Source organism: Macrobrachium nipponense, chromosome 27 (genome assembly GCF_015104395.2).
Source record: "Macrobrachium nipponense isolate FS-2020 chromosome 27, ASM1510439v2, whole genome shotgun sequence".
NCBI lineage: Eukaryota > Metazoa > Arthropoda > Malacostraca > Decapoda > Palaemonidae > Macrobrachium > Macrobrachium nipponense.
In genome coordinates, this window is record NC_087216.1 from 24374658 (window position 1) to 24398396 (window position 23739).

At 48.5% G+C, this 23739-nt stretch overlaps 2 protein-coding genes and 1 long non-coding RNA gene across 3 annotated transcripts in view; all 3 read right to left on the reverse strand.

The window, feature by feature from the left end:
* Nucleotides 1-23739, reverse strand: part of LOC135200629 (ataxin-3-like) — a 237658-nt gene that overhangs the window by 114723 nt on the left and 99196 nt on the right. The window lies entirely within an intron of this gene.
* LOC135200471 (histone-lysine N-methyltransferase eggless-like) overlaps nt 1-23739 on the reverse strand; it is a 63550-nt gene that overhangs the window by 38709 nt on the left and 1102 nt on the right. The window contains 7 exon segments of the mRNA XM_064229126.1: nt 235-332; nt 711-866; nt 16722-16879; nt 17360-17508; nt 18511-18842; nt 20636-21133; nt 21943-22419. Coding sequence (XP_064085196.1) covers nt 235-332; nt 711-866; nt 16722-16879; nt 17360-17508; nt 18511-18842; nt 20636-21133; nt 21943-22162 — 1611 coding nt within the window. The 5' untranslated portion in view covers nt 22163-22419.
* On the reverse strand, nt 2299-10747 carry LOC135200932 (uncharacterized). The gene is made up of 3 exons (XR_010311398.1): nt 9691-10747; nt 2785-2867; nt 2299-2421 (listed from the first exon to the last, which is right to left on the reverse strand). It is a non-coding gene; the product is annotated as an uncharacterized LOC135200932 (long non-coding RNA).

Consider the following 23739-nt stretch of genomic DNA (forward strand, 5'->3'; position numbering starts at 1 on the left):
ATGACTATACCAGATTCACCAAGTCAATGGAGGGTAGCCCACTAAATTAAGAAAAAAAACTGCATGAGAAAAAATACAGTAAATATAAAAGACATGAAAATCTCATAATGTTTAACAATGGAATTGGTAAAGAGTTAGTTTGTTTGTTTTTAAAATGTTTTTATTCCACAAAAGTTTGTCCATACAAACCATACAAACAAAATAAGTATAATTTGCAACATTTGTTAAACTCACCATGATATCTGGGCGGAAGTTATCATAGAATTCTTTGCGAACCTTGTCCAGCTCTTTCTCAATCGATGCATATTCGTCTGCATGTTTCTCAAAACCCTCTATAGAAGTAAGGAAGTAACATTACTAAAACAAATCTAATAACAAAAAACCTACTGCGGTGTATAGTTTCATCACACTGTACAGTATTTATATCGTGGTACCCGGGAAGTTGGTATATAAAGCCGTCATATAAACTCAATTTCCTTACTACAGGACCTTCATACAATCTATTCTTTAAATATGTGACTAATAAAGGCTAAATAATTAATTCTGGTATATCAGATATTAACATTGTGTGAATACACACTTATTTGTGAATATTTACTGCATAAAGTTGATGAATACTGAATTGATTACAGTACATATATAGATCCTACAAGGCAAAAATATCAGTTAAAAAATCATTCATGATCATGCAAAACCTATTAGAGCCAAACCTTCAACAGCTTTGAGTCGTTCATCCAGGTGGGAGATTCCCAGACTGATCTGTTTGTCTAACTGTAGATCGGTCATGATACTTTTGATGGTCTCTTCCACCGTCTTGCCCTCGTCACACTCCACTTCCAAGTCTGATCCTTCACTAGAACTATCATCTGGAATTAGTGATTCAGCTGTTAACAATGTTAACATTTAAAATACATTTTTTCTGGAAGAGACACTAGATCATTTAACCTCAAGGTAATAGCAATTACTCCAATCACGTTTCTTCACTAAATGGTATTATAAACTTAGGAACCATTTACACATTTACCAAACTTACACACACAAATACATACATATAAATTTGTCTATCACTTAATTACAAACATCACCATACTAAGCCATTTTACCTGTAGAATTGGAATACTATTAAATTGAGGCCAAAGGCCAAGAGGTGGGACCTATGAAGTCATTCAGCACTGAAATTGAAACATTCAGCACTGAAATTGAAACAGAGTAAAAAAGTTTTAAAGGTGTAGCAGAAGGAAACAATTGTTAGGAGAGGCTGGACAGTACGATGGATGAAAGCGGATATGAACAGAGAAACAGTCAAAGGAATGCAATGCATTGCAGCTAGGGGCCACCAAAGGGAGACTGTAAAGAAGCTAAGTAATGCCTATAGTGCACCTCAGGCACTAACCCCCTACTTAATGCCATCCAATAACAGTCTATAATCTTCAACTTTTTAATTGCTTATCCTACATCACCAGCAATCACTTACACATGCACTCTAAAATTTACATTCGTACCTTTCACTCGGCCATTATGCAGCTGTACTGCAGTTTCCCTTCAACTCTCAACTAGTCCATTGATCTAAACTTTCACTTTTTTATAAGTTCCTATTTTCTTTTCAAACTCATCTGTCTAACTTTTAGAATCTACCTTGCTCCATTGCGTAATCAGCCTTCATTCAAGTAGCACAAAGTTATCAGGTTATCCCTATGAGGAAACAGAAATGTAACTCAAGATATGCAGTATCTTAGGATAATATTATCAGAAGAGAAGCTTTAAAAGAATAATTTGACATGGTTGTAAAAGTACCAATAGGCAGTCCTGGGTTACACTGGACTCAACTTATGTCGGTCCGAACTTGAGGCACTTTCCAAATATATTCATCAAAAAATTGGTTCTGGGTTATGGTGGATGTTTCGCACTCTTAACGTCGTTTCAGTCTCACAGTGCCGTAAGTGATGAAAGACTGGAAGTAGTTTCTAAGCGTGTGGTGACCAGACAGTGACCTGCTCTGCATTGTAGCAATACCAAACAGGCCTCACTCATGTGTTTGTGTGTTCATCACTTTTTTTACATCATTTATATAATACTGGACAACCAGGTGTTTTCATTTTCCTATTAAAATGACAATTTGTCCAAAATTGCATTTTTTCCTAACTATACAAACCTTGAGGTCCTTTTACAATAGGAAGATACTAGCGGCAGCTGGATAGGTCGTAAGCTTTCGAACAAGGGGTTTCGGTAGTTAACTGCTTGTCCGACAGGCGCGCGCGCGCGACTGGAGGTAACAAATCACTTTTGCTTTGGCCCAAGCAAAAACTGCAGAGTGAGGGGTGGCATGAGGTGGGGCTATGTGTAAAAGGACCTCAGGTTTGTATAGTTAGGAAAAATGCAATTTTGGACAAATTGTCATTTGTTCCGACACGGCATACAAACCTTCGGTCCTTTTACAATAGGAAGACTCACTTCTTGGTGGGTGGAATATGACAATTTGTCTAAAATTGCATTTTTCCTAACTATACAAACCTGAGGTCCTTTTACAATAGGAAGGTACTAGCGGCAGCTGGATAGGTCGTAAGCTTTCGAACAAGGGGTTCGGTAGTTAACTCTTGTCCGACAGGCTGCGCGCGCGCGACTGGGAGGTAAACAAATCACTTTTGCTTTTGGCCCAAGCAAAAACTGCAGAGTGAGGGGTGGCATGAGGTGGGGCTATGTGTAAAAGGACCTCAGGTTGTATAGTTTAGGAAAAAATGCAATTTTAGACAAATTGTATTTGTTCCCGACACAAGGCATACAAACCTTCGGTCCTTTTACAATAGGAAGACTCACTTCTTGGTGGGTGGAATCTGAGTCTTTTGTGAACAGACTGGTGTTCGCCCAACCTTTTGAAGCCTCCCTGGTCGTAAGAGCGAGGGAGGGATCCAAGCCTCTGTCCGATTGATCGGGTGTGCACCGCAGGATCAATGGTCAGACCTCTGGACCGAGTACTAAGAGAGAGGCAAGCGTATCTCTTCGTACCAGCAATGTAAGAACTTGTTCCTGTACAGGAGCAAAGTTAAAAGTCATGGTTTTGACTCTTGTAGGCATCCACTTCCCCCCCTTCCCCCCTTGTAGAAGGAAGTGGTTGGGATATTCTGCTCCCATCCCTCGTGAAAGGGATAGGATGGTGCTCTGTCATATAGCTCACCGGCATCTCGTCCTTATCCAGCAGGGTGATGACCGTATCCCTCTACCCACAGGTAGAGGGGAAGAAAAAGATAGAAAGAGAAGCCAGTCACTTTCTCATCACTATCTATTCATACAGTCACACCAGGACTCGATTGCTGTTCAGCCTGCTAGGGTCTGGGTTAGCTAGACGACGTTTGAGCAGCCACCACGGGTCCTAAGGAACCGATCCAAGGACCTATGGGCAATATCCAAGAGGTATAAGGAAGTTGCCTTCCATACCTGCGCCACGGAGAAGTTCTTACGAAACGCCAACGAGGGGCCAACTTCTTCTGACTTCGTGAGTTCTCGGGACGGGACGTACGGATGTCGTCACTACCATCGCCTCCTACGCCCTCCTGAAGACCTCACGCAGCCAGACGAAAGAGTGTTCTTGATACTTCTTTCTTGTTGACCCCTTTGCTAACGGAGAGGCGTCGACACTCAGGCAGAGGTGTCGAGTTCTCTTCAGATAGCGCCGTAGCGTCCTCCCAGGACAAAGCAGCATCTCATCCACATCATTATCTGCATGACGCTCCCGTACTCTCTTCGCCGATGCCAGGGTCCAGCAAGACGAGGGTCATTTGAGTTCCCTGGGTTGGCAAGACCTTTGGAAAGCTGCTCCTAAGCAAGGAGATCTCGAACGAGTTCGAGATGTCCAATCCCGTCAGTTTTCAGGAGGAGCGACGAGGCGGCTCTGTATCCTTGACTGTGGGAACTTAGAGGAGCTTCCTCGGCGAAGAAAAAACGAGGAAATCCGCTACCTGCTGAAGATTGGCTCTGAAGAGATAGGCCCCGTCTACAACACCAACCACCGAAGACGGCCGACTTCCCCTGGTACACAGCTGCAGAGGACTGACGGACGTTTCCAGCCATCTCTGTTGCTGCGCACGAAAAAAGCTTCTCGTACGCAAGAGAAGGTGGATAACAGCCAGCCGTGAAGACGTAGGGACTGGACTGCTCGGTGGTACCGCTCGACGTGTGGCTGGCCGAGAAGGTTGTGCCAATGGGGAATCTCTCTCGGTTCTCTTGCGAGAAGAGCCAGCAGGTCCGGATACCAAATGGCCTGTCGGCCATTTGGAAGCCATCAGGATCACCTGAGATTCGGGATGACCAGTGCTCGACTGATCACCTTACGAATCAGGCTGAACGGGGGAAAGGCATAGGCGAAGAGGTTGTCCCCACGGGTTGTTGAAGAGCGTCCTCTGCAGCTGCCCATGGATCCGGCACGGTCGAGAAGAAACACCTGGAGCTTCCTGATGTGCCGGATGGCGAACAGATCCTCGACTGGTCGCCCCCACAGGTCGAAGAGCCTTTCCGCCACGTCCTGGTGTAGAGACCATTTCGGTCCTTATCACCTGATCCCGACGGCTGAGCGTGGGTCTGCTACTACATTCCTTCCCTGGAATGTAGCGGTGCCGACAGCTCTATTGAGTGTGCCTCGGCCCACTCGTGCACCTGCCGAGTCAACTGATACACGGGAGAGACACTAGGCCCCCCTGTTTGTTGACGTAAGCCACCACCGTGGTGTTGTCGTACATCAAACACCACTGAGTGTCCCATCAAGCGGTCCTGGAACTCTTGGAGAGCAAGGAACGCTGCCTTTAGTTCCAGTACATTGATGTGAAGGTGCTTGTCGTTCTCGTACCACACTCCTGAAGTCCGCAACTCTTCCAGGTGTGCACCCCATCCCTCGGCCGATGCGTCTGAGAGCAAGCTGCATGTCCGGGGGGAGAGTGCCCGGAGGCACTCCTCTTAAGTGGGTTCCTGTCGTCCAGTCACCTGGCTAGGTCCTGCCTCACCTCCTGTGTCAGTGACCATGGAAGGCTTGGGGGATCCGTCGCCTGTGACCAACTCTCCTTTGGTCTCCCTGAAGAGACCGCAGTTGAAGGTGAAGACGCCCGTTAGGGACTGGCTTCCCGAGTGACGACAGGTGTCCGATCACGACTTGCCATTGCTGAGCTACCTGTTCCTGCCGAGACAGGAACTGGTGGCTGCCTCCCTCCCGAATCTGTCTACCGTGTCGATCAGCATACCCAGGTACTTCATCCTCTGCTTGTTGCTCGAGATCGGACTTTTCGAAGTTCAGAACGATCCCCAGATCGCGACAGAACTCGAGCCGTCGATCCCTGTCCTGTAGCAACTGCGAGCGGGAGCTCGCCAGGACTAACCAATCGTCGAGATACCTCATCAGACGTATCCCGTGCGAATGGGCACAAGCAGACACCAGAGTGAACACTCGCGCGAAACAACCTGTGGGGCGGTTGAGAGACCGAAGCAACGTGGCCTGAACTGGTACACCGTCCCGTCGAGGATGAAGCGGAGGTACTTTCTGGAGGACTGATGAATGGGTTGGTTATTTGTAGATCCGCATCCTTCAAGTCCACTGAAAGCATGAAATCGTTCTCCCTGATAGAGTCGAGCACTGAGCGTGCCGTCTCCATCGTGAACCGGGTTTGGCGAACCAACCGGTTCGGGGAAGAGAGATCTATCACTGGGCGCCAGCCTGTTGTAGACTTTTCCGGCAGGAAGAGTCGGCTGTAAAGCCCTCGGTGACTGATCCGTAACCGATTTCTACAGTTCTCTTGCTCGCATGGTCTTGATCTCCTGTCTCCATGCTACGTCCTTCGATGCCCCTGGAACGTACGCCTGCTGTTGCGGAACCGGGTCCCGTAAGGAGAGAGGGAATGGGGGAGGAATTGGATACTCGCTCGCCTTCCCAGTGGAACTAGCAGTTGGAGAAAAGTAGGAGCAGCCATCGCCTTGCGGCGATGGCCTCTCAGAGTCTGGGAAAACGTATCGTCAGGAGAAAACGTTTTCCCGAGGAGGGTTACGAACTCTCACTGTAGGTAAGGGTCTGCCGCCACTGTGAACGTCGTCTGGGTGGGGCTGATCGACACCTGACAGGAGAGAGCCGATACCGCTCCGACTCATTCCAGTCCTCGTCGAGTCGAAACCTCAGGAGGACCGAAGGGATATATAATACGATGTCCGAAGACACGTAGAAACGCCTCTGTCGCAGTAGAGGAGGTGAAGGAGCTTGTTCGACCGTCCAGAACCGAGAGAGCCTCCTTGTCCGGAGACGAGAGACTACCTGGCTCAACCCAGTCGGCAAGCTCCGATCGCGGCAGACCCACCGTCGATTTGGATTCCCTCTCGGGCCCCAAAACGACTCGAGCCGAGACGTGGCTCTGCTGGTGGGAGCGGCGATCCTTCCCCGAGGTCATTGTGCTGACGAATCAGCGCCGTAACCTCGGCAAAGTTCCTCTGGATCTCGGAAGTCACAGCATCTTGCAGAGTGGGACCGTTAAGCCCTTCGAACAAGAGCATATTCCGAGAACCTTCCTCCTAAGAAGGGGGAACAGCGACAGCCCTCTCGGTCTTCCCCATCCACTTGCGCATACGTCCTGGCCGGTCCAAGAACCGTGCCTGGCACGTAGGGCGTCGTGGTGGGATCATGAGGGGCGCACCCCTCACGATCACTCCTCAATACCTCGCTCCTCCCGGTGTCACCCGAGGAGGTTGAAGGTACGGGAGAGGCAGACCTGACGCTCCCTCGTCGCTCGCTGGCAGGACCAGCAGGCTTGGAGGGCTGCAGGCGATCGTCAACCCGCGGTGACGATCGAGCTGCAGGCCTGGTCGAACCGTCTCGCTGTGGAGAACGGCTGGACTGAGCACAGCGGCACTGATCTCGAGTGTCAGAAGAGCTGGTGCTGGTTGCCGTACCCGATCGCTCTCTGTGAGAGCGACGGTCAGGCGACCTGCAGGCTCCACTGTCGCAGTGAGACGGTGCTTGTCCTCACGGCACGTCACGTCGCTGGTTCCAGCCGGGTGGCGGACACCGGCGAACGGGAGGACCTCTTCCCAGCCTCAGCCCGTGTCGGTCGTGGACCGTCACGTCCCAGGGTAGCCAGCTGTTCACCGCGAGAGTGAGAGCTGGTCTGGTGAGAGTCGCATGAGCGGCTGTCACTAGTCTTCCGCCCCGTGCCGTGAACCTGACGCTGAGCGGATCAGAGGTGGGGCTGGTTCCTGGCTGCACGGTCGCTGGTAGGCGACCGTACACTCGGTACCACCTCCCGCGACGGGAGGCCGAGACGGACCCTGATGCAGTGGGGCAGAACCACTGACACCAGGCGAGGAAGTACCGGTGTTAGCCGGTACCCCTCTGGTCCAGTAGTCTTCTTCCTTGGAGGAAGAGACGGGCCCCGCTCCCGAAGGAGCAGGAGGACCAGCGGAAGGAACCCTCCCTCCCACCGAGTGAGACGGTCCCGAGAAGCTCCCGAGGAAGCTTCTTAGGAGGGAGGAGGCGACCTTCTTCTTCCTCGGCTGTAAAGCCTTAGAAGTCGAAGGGGAAGCGGCGGCGGCCGACGACGATGAAGAGATGAAGACGACGACCACGACACCTTCCTCCTCTTCTTCGTCAGCTTCTCAGGACAGACGTAAGATCTGCTATCCAGGGCGGGCGGAGCCGGGGCTGCTGTAGCCGAAGCCACAGGGCCCGGACGCACCTGTACAGACAGACCAAAGTCTGGGGTAGTACCACCACGAACAGGGACGACATCAGCAGGTATGGGCATCTCAGGAACAGCAGGCACGGCCAGCACATCATCGTTAGGGACAGCCAGCGCCAGCAACGGCAGGACAGCCAGCGCAGTAACGGCAGGGCCCAGAATCTGCAGGTACGGCAGGCAGCACCGGAAACACAGGAAGTGGAGCAGCAGCCAGCAACATCCTGGTACCGGCGGCAGTTCCAGGGGCGAGTTCTAGGGGCAGCGGAAGTGTGTCGCTGCAGCGCGGCAACCACGAGCGGCGGCGGCACGCCCCCCTCTCGGTACGGGCGAACGGCACTTCACAGCGGCTGTAGGCAAAGACTGTTACCACGTGAGGCGAGTACACCAGGTGAGGAGGGACGTCGTCACCTGGTTGCGTGGTCACCACTCCATGGGTGACCGCAGTAGGCCCAGACATCGAACCGCGCAGCCCCTGGACACCAGCACGCTCTGCAATTGGAAGGACGCCCATACCTCACCACGTCCACTCTCGTGCAGTAGCACCTGCGGAAATAATAGTAGTAGCGATTAATGGGGGGAAATCCTCGTGCGGGGGTTTGATCCCTCCCGAACGAGTGGAAGACCCCTAATACAGTTGTACATCGGGCACCGAGCGCCCTCCCCCGCGCTCGACGGATCGGGCGAGGAGAAGAACGCCGATAACCCCCCCCCCCCCAAGGGGAAGAGCCATCTGTGGGAACTGAGCGGGGGGGGTCTCGTTCCCCACCCCCGCACAGTACCCATGTACCCAACAACAATATAAGAGCCCGAGAGCAATCGTGCCATCGGCCCGAATGCAAGGGCATAAGGATCAATTCCCTGACTGAGCGGAACTTGAACAAATAAATATTGATGCAATCAAATAATAAGGAATAAAATGAAATGCATCTTGCCATTACGATTCACTTCACAATGAATAGGGCTCGGATCGAGCGCATTTGCGCCCTCGGTACCGAGCGCAAGGGTGAAAGGATCCATTCTTACCTTTATGGATCAAGGTTTCTGGAAACCTTGATCCATAATGAATTGATTGCAATCAAAAAATATATGAAATGAAAAGACTACTGCGCTTGCGAATTTCACTTCATACAAATAAAAAGGGGAAGGATCAATTCTCGGAAATAGCGGAAACATTGATCCCAGTAAACAATGCAATCTCAATAAAAAAAAAATGAAAATGAAAAAGAACTGCACTTGCGATTTCACTTCATTCAAAAAATAAAAAGGGGGAAGGATCAATTTCCGGTAAGCTCGGACACTGATCCAAAATGAGTATTGCTACAATCAAAATAATATATGAAAATGAAAAAGAATACTGTACTTGCGATTCCACTTCCATACTGAATAAGTTTCCGTGCCGAGCGCATTCGTTCGGCAACGGGCATACAGGTCAAAAAAATATAAATGAAAAGAGCACTTACTTACGATTTCATCTCACATTTCCAACCCAATCTACGCTCGGAGCGAGCGCTCCCGCCCTCGGCAACGAGCATACACAATACGAGGATCATTCTGGGAAAATGAATTCCCGCACTTACGCCCTTCAGTCCCGGCACTACGGGTAATCGGAGGGCGTGGTGAAACCAAGATCCTTTAATTCACAATTGAATTCAATGAAAATGATTGTACTTACAATTCAGTTTCACTAGATAAAATAGAAAAAGAAAAACCCACAATCATGCGAAAGCAAAAAAAACGACGATGAAGCGGGCAGAGAGCGATGATACACGTCACGGACGCGCCAGCAGGCCGAAAGCAAAAGTGATTTGTTTACCTCCCAGTCGCGCGCGCGCGCCTGTCGGACAAGCAGTTAACTACCGAACCCCTTGTTCGAAAGCTTACGACCTATCCAGCTGCCGCTAGTACCTTCTTTCCTATGTAAAGGACCGAAGGTTTGTATGCCGTGTCGGAACAACTGAGTCTTTTGTGAACAGACTGGTGTTCGCCCTACCTTGGAAGCCTCCCTGGTCGTAAGAGCGAGGGAGGGATCCAAGCCTCTGTCCGATTGATCGGGGTGTGCACCGCAGGATCAATGGTCAGACCTCTGGACCGAGTACTAAGAGAGGGGCATGCGCATCTCTTAGTACCAGCAATGCAAGAACTTGTTCCTGTACAGGAGCAAATATAAGTCATGGGTTTGACTCTTGTAGGCATCCACTTCCCCCCCTTGTAGAAGGAAGTGGTGGATATTCTGCTCCTATCCCTAGTGAAAGGGATAGGATGGGGCTCTGTCATATAGCTCACCTGCATCTCGTCCTCATCCAGCGTAGTGACGACCATGGCCCTCTGCCCACAGGTAGAGGGAAGGAAAGATGGGAAGAGAGAGCCAGTCACTCACTCCACTCACACATCCATCCACACAGTCACACAGGACTCGATGCTGTTCAGCCTGCGAGGGTCTGGGTTAGCTACACAACTTGTTGAGCAGCCACCACGGGTCCCAAGGAAAAGGTATCCAAGGACCTGTGGGCAATATCCCGAAGGTAGAAGGACGTAAAGGTAGTCTGGTTAGACCAGACCCCTGCCTTCAGGACCTGCGCCACGGAGAAGTTCTTGCGAAACGCCAACGAGGGGCCAATACTTCTGACTTCGTGAGCTCTCGGACGGGACGTACGGATGTCGTCACTACCATCAGCCTCATACGCCCTCCTGATGACCTCACGCAGCCAGAATGAAAGAGTGTTCTTGGATACTTCTTTCTTGGTGACCCGGTGCTAACGAAGAGGCGTCGACACTCAGGCCTGAGGTGTCGAGTTCTCTTCAGATAGCGCCGTAGCGCCCTCACAGGACAAAGCAGCATCTCATCCGCATCATTATCGGTGAAGTCCAATAGGGAGGGAATCGTGAATGACTCGAACCTGTCATCAGGGACTGACGGTTTCTGAGTCTTCGCAACGAAGTTCGGGACGAAATCGAGCGTCACGGATCCCCATCCCCTGGAGTGTCGTACATCATAGGAAAGACCATGAAGTTCCCCTACTCTCTTCGCCGATGCCAGGGCCAGCAAGAAGAGGTCTTGAGGGTCAGATCCCTGTCTGACGACTCTCGGAGTGGCTCGAACGGTGTTCGAGTCAGACTCCTAAGGACGAGAGTCACGTCCCACGAGGGGGCCTGGAGTTCCCTGGGTGGGCAAGACCTCTCGAAGCTCCTCATCAGCAAGGAGATCTCGAACGAGTTCGAGATGTCCAGCCCCCTCAGTTTCAGGACGAGCGCCAAGGCGGCTCTGTATCCTTTAACTGTGGGGACTGAAAGGAGCTTCTCGTCGGCGAAGAAACACGAGGAAATCCGCTACCTGCTGAAGAGTGGCTCTGAGAGGAGATAGACCCCGTCTACGACACCAACCACAGAAGACGGCCCACTTCCCCTGGTACACAGCTGCAGAGGACTGACGGACGTTTCCAGCCATCTCTGTTGCTGCGCTACGAGAAAAGCCTCTCGTTCGCAAGAGATGGTGGATAACAGCCAGCCGTGAAGACGTAGGGACTGGACTGCTCGGTGGTACCGCTCGACGTGTGGCTGGGCGAGAAGGTTGTGCCAAGGGGGAATCTCTCTCGGTTCTCCTGCGAGAAGAGCAGCAGGTCCGGATACCAAATGGCCTGTGGCCATTTGGGAGCCACCAGGATCATCCTGAGATTCGGGGTGACCAGCGCTCGACTGATCACCTTGCGAATCAGGCTGAACGGGGAAAGGCATAGGCGAAGAGGTTGTCCCACGGGTGTTGAAGAGCGTCCTCTGCAGCTGCCCATGGGTCCGGCACGGCCGAGAAGAACACCTGGAGCTTCCTGTTGTGCCGGGTGGCGAACAGATCCACGACTGGTCGCCCCCACCCCCACAGTCGAAGAGCCTTTCCGCCACGTCCTGGTGTAGAGACCATTCGGTCCCTATCACCTGATCCCGACGGCTGAGCGTGTCTGCTACTACATTCCTCTTCCCTGGAATGTAGCGTGCCGACAGCTCTATTGAGTGTGCCTGAGCCCACTCGTGCACCTGCCGAGTCAACTGGTACAACGGGAGAGACACTAGGCCCCCCTGTTTGTTGACGTAGGCCACCACCGTGGTGTTGTCGCACATCAACACCACTGAGTGTCCCATCAAGCGGTCCTGAAACTCTTGGAGAGCGAGGAACGCTGCCTTGAGTTCCAGTACATTGATGTGAAGGTGCTTGTCGTTCTCGTCCCACACTCCTGAAGTCAGCAACTCCTCCAGGTGTGCGCCCCATCCCTCGGTCGATGCGTCTGAGAACAGCTGCATGTCCGGGGGGGGGAGTGCTCAGAGGCACTCCTCTTAAGAGGTTCCTGTCGTCGAGCCACCAGGCTAGGTTCCTGCCTCACCTCCTGTGTCAGTGACACTGGAAAGCTTGGGGGATCCGTCGCCTGTGACCAACTCTCCTTTAGTCTCCATTGAAGAGACCGCAGGTGAAGACGCCCGTGAGGGACTAACTTCTCGAGTGACGACAGGTGTCCGATCACGACTTGCCATCGCTGAGCTACCTGTTCCTGCCGAGACAGGAACTGGTTGGCTGCCTCTCTGAATCTGCTGATCCGCGAGTCTGCGGGGAAGACTCGCCCTGCTACCGTGTCGATCAGCATACCCAGGTACTTCATCCTCTGCTTGGGCTCGAGATCGGACTTCTCGAAGTCACAACGATCGCCCCAGATCGCGACAGAACTCGAGCAGTCGATCCCTGTCCTGTAGCAACTGCGAGCGGGAGCTCGCCAGGACTAACCAATCGTCGAGATACCTCATCAGACGTATCCCGTGCGAATGGGCCCAAGCAGACACCAGAGTGAACACTCGCGTGAACACCTGTGGGGCGGTTGAGAGACCGAAGCACAGTGCCCTGAACTGGTACACCGTCCCGTCGAGGATGAAGCGGAGGTACTTTTCTGGAGGACTGATGAATGGGTATTTGGAAATACGCATCCTTCAAGTCCACTGAAGCATGAAATCGTTCTCCTGATGGAGTCGAGCACTGAGCGTGCCGTCTCCAGCGTGAACCGGGTCTGGCGAACGAACCGGTTCAGGGAGAGAGATCTATCACCGGGCGCCAGCCTCCCGTAGACTTTTCCACCAGGAAGAGTCGACTGTAAAAAGCCCGGTGACTGATCCGTGACGATCTCTACAGCTCTCTTGCTCAGCATGGTCTTGATCTCCGTCTGAGTGCTACGTCCTTCGGTGACCCGTGGACGTACGACTGCTGTTGGACCGGGTTGGAGGTGAGGGGTGGGGGGGCCGAGATTCGAAGGGTAATAGATATCCCTCCCGAAGGACATCTACAATCCAGGTCTCGGCGCCGTAGCGCTGCCAAGTTGCCCAATGGCTGGCCAGGCACACCCCCCCACTTCCGGCAGCAGGTGAGGGGGAACGCCGTCCCTAGCGTTTTCCATCCCCTTTCTTCGACTTCTTCCCAGAGCCTCCACGGATGAGGAGGGCTGGGAGGAGGGCTGGTTACGGCCCCCCTTGCCAGAAGTCGAAGAAGACAGAGTCATTCCTCGGGGCTTCGACGCAGCAACCGTCTTAGCAGCCGAGGAAGCGCTAGCCGAGCTCTTAGACTTGGCCGCAGTCCGAGGCTGCCCAGAAGCCTTCGAGACTGCCTGGTGAACCAGACGGTCACTGTCCTCAGTGCGCCGTCTGTCCACCGCAGCGTCCACCATCTCTCCTGGGAAGAGAGACGTGGAACTCCGTAAAGGTCCGTTTCGAAGTCCCAATGCCGCTTCACGCCCCGGCCGCCCTGGAAACCCGAGTAAGGCAACGCGTCCCTTCGTCGGAGAACCAGGTTGGCCCACAGGTTAACCCCGTCTGGTGGGCAAGGAAAGAGATGGCTCTTCCCCCAGACTGGCAAAGTCTCCTGAAGGCCGAGTCATCTTCGGGAGAAATTCCCCCAGAGTTGGCTGCGACCTTAGATACTGTGAGGGACCACAGATCTAGCCAGGAGACGGCCTGGAAAGCTGCCATGGCGGTAGATTCCAGGCCTAGTGCCTCTTGCTGCGAGAACCACAGGTTCTCGGGACAGGAGCTGTTGCAGAGACACACCCGGAGTCAGCCTCGCTAACTCCGGGTTCACCTGTTTGGGCGGCATCGGATCTTCAGATGGCACGTAAAACCGCCGATGTCGTAGCAGAGGAGGTGGAAGTAGCTTGCTAGACCTGCCAGACTTCAGTGAACCGTCCTGTCCAGAGACAAGCGATTCAACTTGGTCCAGCACTGAGTCAGCCAGCTCTGACCGCGGCAAACCCACCGTCGGTCTGGGTTCCTCTTCGCCCCAGAACGACTCGAGCCGGGACTGGGCTCGGATGGTGGGAGCGGCGATCCTTCCCCGAGGTCGTTGTGCTGACGAATCAGCGCAATAAACCTCGGCAAAGTTCCTCTGGATCTCAGGAGTGACTGCATCCTGTGGAGTCGACCGTCCAGTCCCTCAAACAGGAGCACCTCCCGAGACCCTCCTCCCTCAAGGAGAGGAGCAGCGACAGCCCCCTCTCGGTCTCCTCCAACCACCTGTGCGTAAGACCTGGCTGGTCCGAGAACCGAGCCTGGTACGTACGACGACGTGGCGGGATCCTGAAGGGCGCACCCTTCACGATCACTCCTCAATACCTCGCCCCTCCCGGTGTACCGAGGAGGTTGAAGGTATGGGAGAGGCAGACCTGACGCTCTCTCCTCGCTCACTGGCAGAACCAGCGGGCTTGGAGGACTGCAGGCGATCGTCAACCCGCGGTGGCGATCGAGCTGCAGACCTAGTCGAGCCGTCTCGCTGTGGAGAACGGCTGGACCGAGAACAGCGGCCCCGGTCTCGTGTGTCAGAGGAGCTGGTGCTGGTTACCGTACCCGATCGCTCTCTGTAAGAGCGACGGTCAGGCGACCGGCGAGCTCCACTGTCACGGTGAGACCGGTGCGTGTCCTCACGGTGCGTCAGTTCGCTGGTACCAGCCGTGGCTGGTGCCGGCGAACGGGGGGACCTCTTCCCAGCCTCAGCCCGTGGCCGGTCATGGACCGTCACGTCCGCCCGGGTAGCCAGCTGCTCGCCGCGAGAGCGAGAGCTGGTCTGGTGAGAGTCGCGTGAGCGGCTGTCACCAGTCTTCCGCTCCGTGCCGTGAACCTGACGCTGAGCGGACTCAGAGGTCTGGTTCCTGGCTGCACGGTCGCTGGTAGGCGACCGTACACTCGGTACCTCTCGCGAACGAGCGGCCGAGCCGGATCCTGCTGCTGTGGCCGAACCACTGACAGCAGGTGAGGAAGTGCCGGTGTTAGCCGGCACCCCTCTGGTCCCCGTAGTCTTCTTCCTTGCGGGAGAAGAGACGGGTCCTGCTCCCGAAGGAGCAGGGCGACCAGCGGAAGAAGACCCCCCGTCTCACCAGAGCGAGACGGGCCCTTAGAAGCTCCCGAAGGAGACTTCTTAGGGGGGGGGGAGGCGACCTTCTTCTTTTTAGGCGGGGGAGCCTTAAGAAGAAGGGGAAGAGGCGGCAGACGACGACGACGAAGAAGACGATGAAGACGACGACGACACCTTCCTCCTCTTCTTCTTCTTCTTCGTCAACTCCTCAGGACCGACGTCAGGTCTGTCATCCAGGACGGAGCCGGGTGGGGCTGCTGTTGCCGAAGCAACAGGGCCCGGACGTACCTGTCCGAACAGACCAGCATCGGGAGCAGCGGCGCCAGGACGGGAACGGGAACATCAGCAGGTGCGACGGCATCACAGGAACGGCAGCAGACACGGCAGGATCAGGAACAGGAACAGCAGCGGTGGTCACGGCAGGTACGGCAGATACAGCTGGTCGAACCAACGGCACAGACGTCATCGGTACCGGTGGGAGGTCCAGGGGCGAGCTCTTCGGGCACATGAAGTCCGGTCGCGGCAGCACGGCAAACCCAGGTGGCGGCATCACACTCCCCGAGTTACGGCGACTGGCCCCTGCACCGATGTTGTGGGTGTCACAGAGACCAGCGTGCTGGGTGTACACCAGGTGAGGAGGTGACGCGTAGCCAGGTGTTGTCAGGGTCGTGGTGGTGGTTGTGACCGTAGCATGCGTAACCGCCACGGAGCCAGCGAGATGATAGAGCAGCCCCTGGACACTCGGCACGCCCTGCAGTCCCAACGATGCCCACACCTGTCCGAGGTCATCCTTCACGGCAACCGCACCTGAGGAGGCAAAAGTCGGGTGATTAGGAGGATCCTCTACCCGCTCGCGCGAAGACGAGCGGATAGAGGACCCAGAGTACAACTCTACGTCGGGGTATCTAGCGCCCTCCTCCACACTCGACACATCGGGAGAGGAGAAGGACCTAGACACCGCCCCCGAAGGGGAAGGCGCGAGGACGGAAAGTTGAGCGGTGGCGGCAGGAAAGAAGACGAAGTGTCCGTCACCAAAGGAGTCGCGGGAGAGCTTCCCGACGACTCCTTTGGAGGCCTTCGCTTCTTCCTGCCCTCATACAATGTCCACTGCGCCTCCGACCAGTCATACAAACATCACAGGGCTCGCCCGGGTGCATTCGCGCCCCCGGCACCGAGCACACAACACATGAGGGTCAATCTCGGGGAATGATCTGAACTTCCCGCATTTGCGCCCTTCGGTACCCGGGCAAAGTCTCCTTGGGGTAGCGAGGCGTGGAGATTCCATCATAATTCAATTGCAGCGTAATTAATATGATAAGAGAGAAAAACTGTACTTACAAGCTCTTTCATACACAATTACAAACAAACTAGAAAGCAAACGACGAGCAGCGGGCAGAGAGCGAACACACACGTCCATCCACTGTGAGGCCGAAAGCAAAAGTGATTTGTTTACCTCCCAGTCGCGCGCGCGCGCCTGTCGGACAAGCAGTTAACTACCGAACCCCTTGTTCGAAAGCTTACGACCTATCCAGCTGCCGCTAGTATCTTCCTATTGTAAAAGGACCGAAGGTTTGTATGCCGTGTCGGAACAAATATATATACTACAGCACATCAAACTGTGACTGTGTACAAAATACGGTGTAACCACTTACATTCAGAAGGATCTGAGTCTGAATCTGTCAGAACAACAGTTGTCTTTGGAGGAGGCAATTTCTCTTCTAGAAGTAACTGTCCAGACTCTACCACTTTAACCAGTTGGTCCTGTTCTTGCTTGGCAATATCAAAACATCTCAGGCATACTTTTCTCTTCCTTTAAATAAAGATAAGAAAACCTCTGAGACAAAATTTATTTCTAAACATGAAATGTGAAACTAATACTATTTCATACCAACCCCTACTCCACAGCACCATTTCATTTTGTCAGAGACATGCACTAGGAAAAACCCTCAACGAATGAAGAACAGTGCCAGTCACCAACTTGTGAGTGGTACACATGTGCTGTAAGACCCAGTGAGTCTCACCTGACAACCCAGGTAAATACTGTGTTACAAGCATTTGATGACAATTAAAATGTGGGTCAGACACCAGGGAAATTCAGTTTATGTTCTTGGTTTGTATACTAAAATTAAGTTTTATTCATTTTTAGGAAAAACTAAATGCATTTAACACATCTAAATCATGCCAAATCTATATGTAAGCTAATGGAATCTCAGATACTGATCTCTCATTGAGATTCAATCCTGCACTATATTAAAAATGAAACAATTGAGGTGATCTGAAAGACACTTACTTTGTGCACGGAGGGACACCAAAATGCCGACGAACGAACAGCTTGGCATAAAGCAAATCCTTTTCTGTTCTACATTCAGAATTGATGCATCGAAAAGGACGTTTTACACCACCAGATGGCTTCTTCTTAGGAACTTCCTCAACAACATTCTGTAAAGAATGATCTGTTATGAAAAGACAACAAAGCATCCTGTACACATTCATAATTTCAAAAACTAAAAGAACCCACGAGAGTATGTTTCAGGGTGCCCTGAGAAGAGCATTTCATCACCGACTCCATTCACCAACAGAATTATACACTATAAAATTATTACTATTATTATTATTATTCAGAGCATTATCCCTATTCATATGGTACAAGCCCACCAAAGGAACCAATAAATTGAAATTCAAGCTTCTAAAGAATATGGTGTTCATTTGAAAGAAGTAACAGACAGTAATGGAAAATACAGAAAGACGACTTCATTTACCGCATATTGATTCTTTTGTTCAGCACCAAATAACAAGAACAGTTTTTTCATACAACAAATCCCTATCAGTATGGTTTGAGTATGAAGGGATGCTCTGTGCATGAATGCAATGTACATTAAAGAATTAAGATAAAAAATAGTTACCCATAGTGAGATTTCGAATTTTAATTTGCCTGTCTACAGACATGATATAATTCTAATATCACAAAGCTTTTATCATGTAAAACACAAAAAACAGCCACACCTATCTCTGTTTAACCAAAACTACTGAAATGAGTGTGTGGGGTCTAGAACACAATCCCTAATCAGTATACATATTGCCATGACAGTAAACATTCAACAAAAGTGATTAAAATCACTGTATACTTTTTATCCTTGTTTTAGCAAGATCTTACGCCCGTTCTAAATCCGTGCCTTTGTTAAGATGACATTTATCACGCCCATCAACCGACGGCATTGCAAGAATTGTAGGGCGTGTGTATAAGACACCACCTACCAAGGAATGAGGAGCAAAAACCAAAATGGTATCTAAACGTCAAGAGGAAATGATGAGACAAAGAAACCACTACAGCAGTGATGCATGAAAGGAAACATATGAATCATTAGACATGTAGCAAGCTGGCATATCCTATAAGATCAGAAAATTAATCATTAATCAGAGGAATAACCATAATCTACTTGCCTCATCATCTGAAATTTCAATAACTTCCATGGCACAAAGGAAACTTGTTAAGCAATCAGGCAAATCACTTTCATCAGGTGACAATTCCTTCTTCCCACCACGAAGCAAGCTGCTGTCTTCACTTGAAACCGGATCAGGTTCTACTACCAGTACATAAGCCTCCTTATCAAGCAATGATTCATCTTCAGGAATAATGACTGAAGCAGCAGGTAGAAAAACATACTCATCATCACTCTCACTTGAATAGTAGCAAGGAGGGGAAGCAGCTGATAAAGTACAGGAGCTGTCTGAAGCAGCCGATATAGTACGGGAGCTGTCTGTGTCACTTAAATCTGAAAGTAAGTTATGGAGATTATGGAAAAGATCACCATGTCGGAAGTCAGCAAGTGTTCATGAAAGCTTCACCATTATCATTACATATTTAGAAAGTACATGTGCATATTCACAAGATTAAGTTGAAAAAGACATTAACTAACCTGGTATGTTCTAAAAGAATAGAATATAATGTGCAAAAGAGAGAAAAACATACAAAGAGGAGAACTAAATTAAAATACATCAACATCATCATCATAATCACAGTTTTTAAATCAGATCTTCGTTGTATATATCCAAAGGCATAATGTGCTGTTCACAAGTTGTTTTTTTTACAATTTCTGCAACAACACAGGTCTTCGTCTATGAATTTTCTTCATGATTTTCTGCACTTTCATACTACTTTTTGTCAGGTAATTCAACAGCTACACTTCTCTAACTTCCTGCTCCTTTTCCCTTCTGCTCACATGACAAAGCCCTCTTGGTCTTTCAGATTTTTATCTATTTTCTAGCCTCTGGACACCCTGTCTCTGCATTCTCCAATTTGTGATGTGATCTTCCATCAGTATCAAGCCCTGGTCTCTCAAATGAAAAGCCAGGGTGGTATCAAAACTGACACACTCTCCTTATGCAAAAGTACAAAGCAAAACTTCCTGGCTATCTACATTTTTTAAGACTGGTTTACAGCCAATTAATGCTACAACATCAAATGCTGAGCTAAAACTATGACTGCTCAGGGGTCTATGTTCAGTAGTCTATACCAAAATATGTCCAAGTGGTATGCAGTACAATACTTGGCCAAAGTGCTAACTTGCAAAAAAAAACTTTCAAAAGGCAACATCAAGCAACTGCAGTGTGCACCACTTGCTGGAGCCTAATTATCTCTATAAAGCTGTACGTACTACTTTTGTGCTTTAAAACTGGAAAATTTTTGACCACCTGGCTACCTACAATAAATGAGATTATACAGAGTGGAACTCCCAAGGTGAATTGCACTGAGGAAGGAAAATAGGACCACATGCACACTTTTGTGAAGTGTCAGCCAACCTTGGAAATTGCAGCTTGCAATATACATGAGAACTTCACCCTAGTCACAGAATACACATCTGGCAGAAAAAGCATTTCTTTTACTGACTAACTGTGTTGAAGCACATAGTAAACATATGTAAAATGTTAGGCTGCTTCATATATAAATGGGTAAAAAATTTCTCAAAACGCATAAATTAAACTCTGATGCATTTTTTCCCCACTTTTTCTCCTTGGTCCATACTTCCCTAGCCTGATCAGAGAGAGAGAAATGAAGGACACTCCATAACTTGGCAGTCTGTCATTTTATCAAAAGTGGACCAAATACTTCAGAGCCGTGTTTGGTATAAGTGTTTCCACCCATTCAGCCAGATTAGGTGTTACACTTCTATGAATAATGAGGCATGGTGTCCACCGCTTCAAAAAAAAAAAAAATTGTAAACCAATCTCTGTTTTCTAGCCATGATAAGCAAAACAGAAACAACACGATAAAAAGGAAAGAACTGATTTACTTAGAAGAGCAGCATTAATCTAAGATGAATTTGTCTGATCAAAGATGATATATTCCTCTTATTCCCATGCAAAATGAAAGGGTCAGAGTCCCAGAAGAATAGTAATCCTAACAACATAGGTAACGAAAGGTGAACCTGAAAAACTTTACAATGGTCACTTAATTTACATGTTCTTACATAGAATCTGATATGTAATTATTTTGGATAGTTCAGCAATGGTAGCTTATATTAAATAAGATTCTGTCTAAATTGCAAAATCTCATCTAATTAATTACCTCCTTCAACTGCAGTTTTTGTATAAGAGTGATCCTCTAGATGCAATGCAATAAAAGGACCACTTCCCTTTGAAGACGGATCTTTTTTTGAGTGCGATCTTTTCTTTGGAATGTCTTGCGTGCTAAGGACAGAATGTGTCAACGTCTTTCCAGAACTATCAAAACTCTCCTTACAGTGTGTATTGTTTGACTGAGAGCCTTCCGGAACAACTGAAACAACCTTTGAATGCGTTCTACTATGTTCCGCCACACCAAGAAAAGGGGAATTGTTTTCTTTTAAAACACTGTGTACACTGTCCTTAAACGTAGGTCCAAAGTTGGAATCTGTTGTAGTTTCCTTATTGAGGGCATAACAATCTGAAGTTGGTATCTTCTGCGCTATTCCCCTCTGTGGCTCTGGGCTTCTCGTTCTAATACGGATATAGTCTAGTCTTTCACCAAGATTCTGAGTTGGAACCCAGTCTATATTATCTACATCATACAATCTGCATGGCTTCCCTGCAAAAAAAATAAATAAGCAAACCGATTTAAATTATTACATCAACAATCAAATTACAGTACATTTTATAATGCAGAAAATCAAATTATATTCAAATTTGAAAGGAAATGTTATTTATTGTTAAGTAAATAATCTGGCACCTGCATATGACAGTATTTCCATAACGAACAATGAATTAAGAAACTACGCCAATTCTTCGTTGGCCGTCTGTACATCATCAGAAATTTCATTAAGATTGTGCTGGTGTACACTGAGTTGCATACCAGCTAGGGATGAGTTGACTTTCAAAATAATTCAACCTAAATCCTAAGCTACAGTAGGTAATGTCCTCAAAAAATTACCAGAACTAGCCTATCAGATACCACAGCAGGAATAAAAAAACTTAATGGTAAAACTGAAGGAAAGTTCTAGAAGACTGGATGTACATAAGTGCAACAATCTCTGGTTAGTAGACTTGTATCATCCCTGGTAGAGTTAAAAAAAAAAAAAAAAAAAAAAAAAAAAAAAAAAAAAAAAAAAAATTCTGGCTGATCATTCATGCATCAATGCACATGATCAAATATTACACACCTGCAAGCATTCCAAAACTTAACAACCAAATAGTTACATGCAAATATCTATTGCATTACTAATTATTATACACCACTGATTCATTTAATTATTATATACCACTGATTCATGAATTCGTCTGATCTGACAAAACCAAATAAAAAAAAAAGGCTTAGTAAAGCAATTATTTGTACTTTCATGGGACCAAATTTCATTTACAACTGTACAGCAATCACTACACCAACTGTAAATCCCTTACCTTTGACAAAATGATCTGAGCATACTCTATAGGCCTTCAAATCCTCAGCATTCAGATTAGAGGAAGACAGACTTGAGATCCAAGCTTCCTGTCTCAGCTGCGACAAGACACTTTCTTTCGATTTCCCATTTTGGGTCACGCGAGGGATTTTGAAATAGGACTTGTTTACTTCACGCTCTGAATTATTTCCGCAACCAAAAACGGCACAATATGAAACCATCGTTGGCTATATATAGCCAAAAGTATCGTACCTTCGGCATATATAGTATCATGTCAAACATGATAATGTACCATTTCCTCTAAACGATCACTTTCAACTGGTATTAAAAAATGAAACTAAATAAAAAGGAAATCTGTAATTATGCACAATTCCTGATGAAATTTCATTTTGCACAAAATATTACCCTAAGCAAGGAATCTTCAAAAAAAAGTCACTGGTCTTCAGATTTCACCAAGTAATAAGTCTCCTCTTGAACACTGAAATGAGAAACAGATAGAGATTAAAAGGCAAAATCTCAAAATAAATTAGGTTCATTTTGTTTTACATTGAATGAAAATTTATGCATGAGATATTCGTAAAGTTAAGGGAGAAAATAATTCAAATACATTTCACACATAAAGACTTAAATATCAGCTGAGTACTCTCCTGGTATATTGTTTTATGCCTGGGAATGACTTATTCCTGAGCTCCTTATCTTTAACTGTATGCGAGGGCCATGGAACATTGACAAATATGCCCTCCAAGAAATTATTAGCACTGGCTAAATACTACATAAACAATAAGGTAAATTATCAATTAACAATTATTTTCCAAATTAACAGTACAATATGACCAATTAAAATATAATCACAAACTAAAAGAGAAAGATGAGTTTGCAGGTTTCACCAAACTGCACTGACTGATACACCGAGTTCCAATCTATAGTTTTCCTGGAAACTGGTTCCATTATACATTGAAATCAGTCAAATTCTGGGATGCTATGACATCTCTAGACTAGCCTGTGTACATCACACACTTACGATCAATCGTTTAATAGCTAACGTCTTACCCTGACAAAAATTTACTACAGAGGATCACAACCTAAAACGCACTGACTAAAATCTAGAATCAACTTTAACACCCATGACTAAGATAAAAAAAAACTTTATAATACGCAGAAAATCTTATAATCCACCACCCTATATAAAGTAAAGTATCCCTATACAATTCTATATATCGACTGATGTTTTTTACTTAAGCCTACAAAATCTAGGCTAAGCCTACCTAGGCTAATGCAGTCTGATGTCAATAGCTTAGGTAGGAAGATTTACAAGCATCATCTCGCATAAAGCTCAACAAAATTAGGCCTAGACTAACAGAGTACTAAAATAAGTATGTAATGGTAGAAGTGCAGATGAATTTGAGGTAAGAGTTCATTTCCAGTCCAACCTCCAACTCCGCGAGGGTTAGTACTAATTTTGCAGTGTTTAGTCCTCGTCCTTAGGGGGTCAAATATACTACCTATTTTGCCGTGTTTAGTATTCGCTCCTGGGGAATCAAATGTAGTTTGCTGTGCTTGGTACTAGCCCCTGGGGATCAAATGTCCTTAAGTGCATTTTGCAAAATTGAAAATTAAAAAAAAATCCTCAAATATATTTGCATGTACTTTTTTTATTGTGAGAAATATGTACTATAGTTTGCAAGAATTACGGTAAATGACCAATTGGCAACATAGCGGCCATCAATCCCAGAACGTGGCCACCTTCCCAAAAAAGTGCTTGAATTTGCTGCCGTTGTGTATTAGTCAAGAGTTGTAG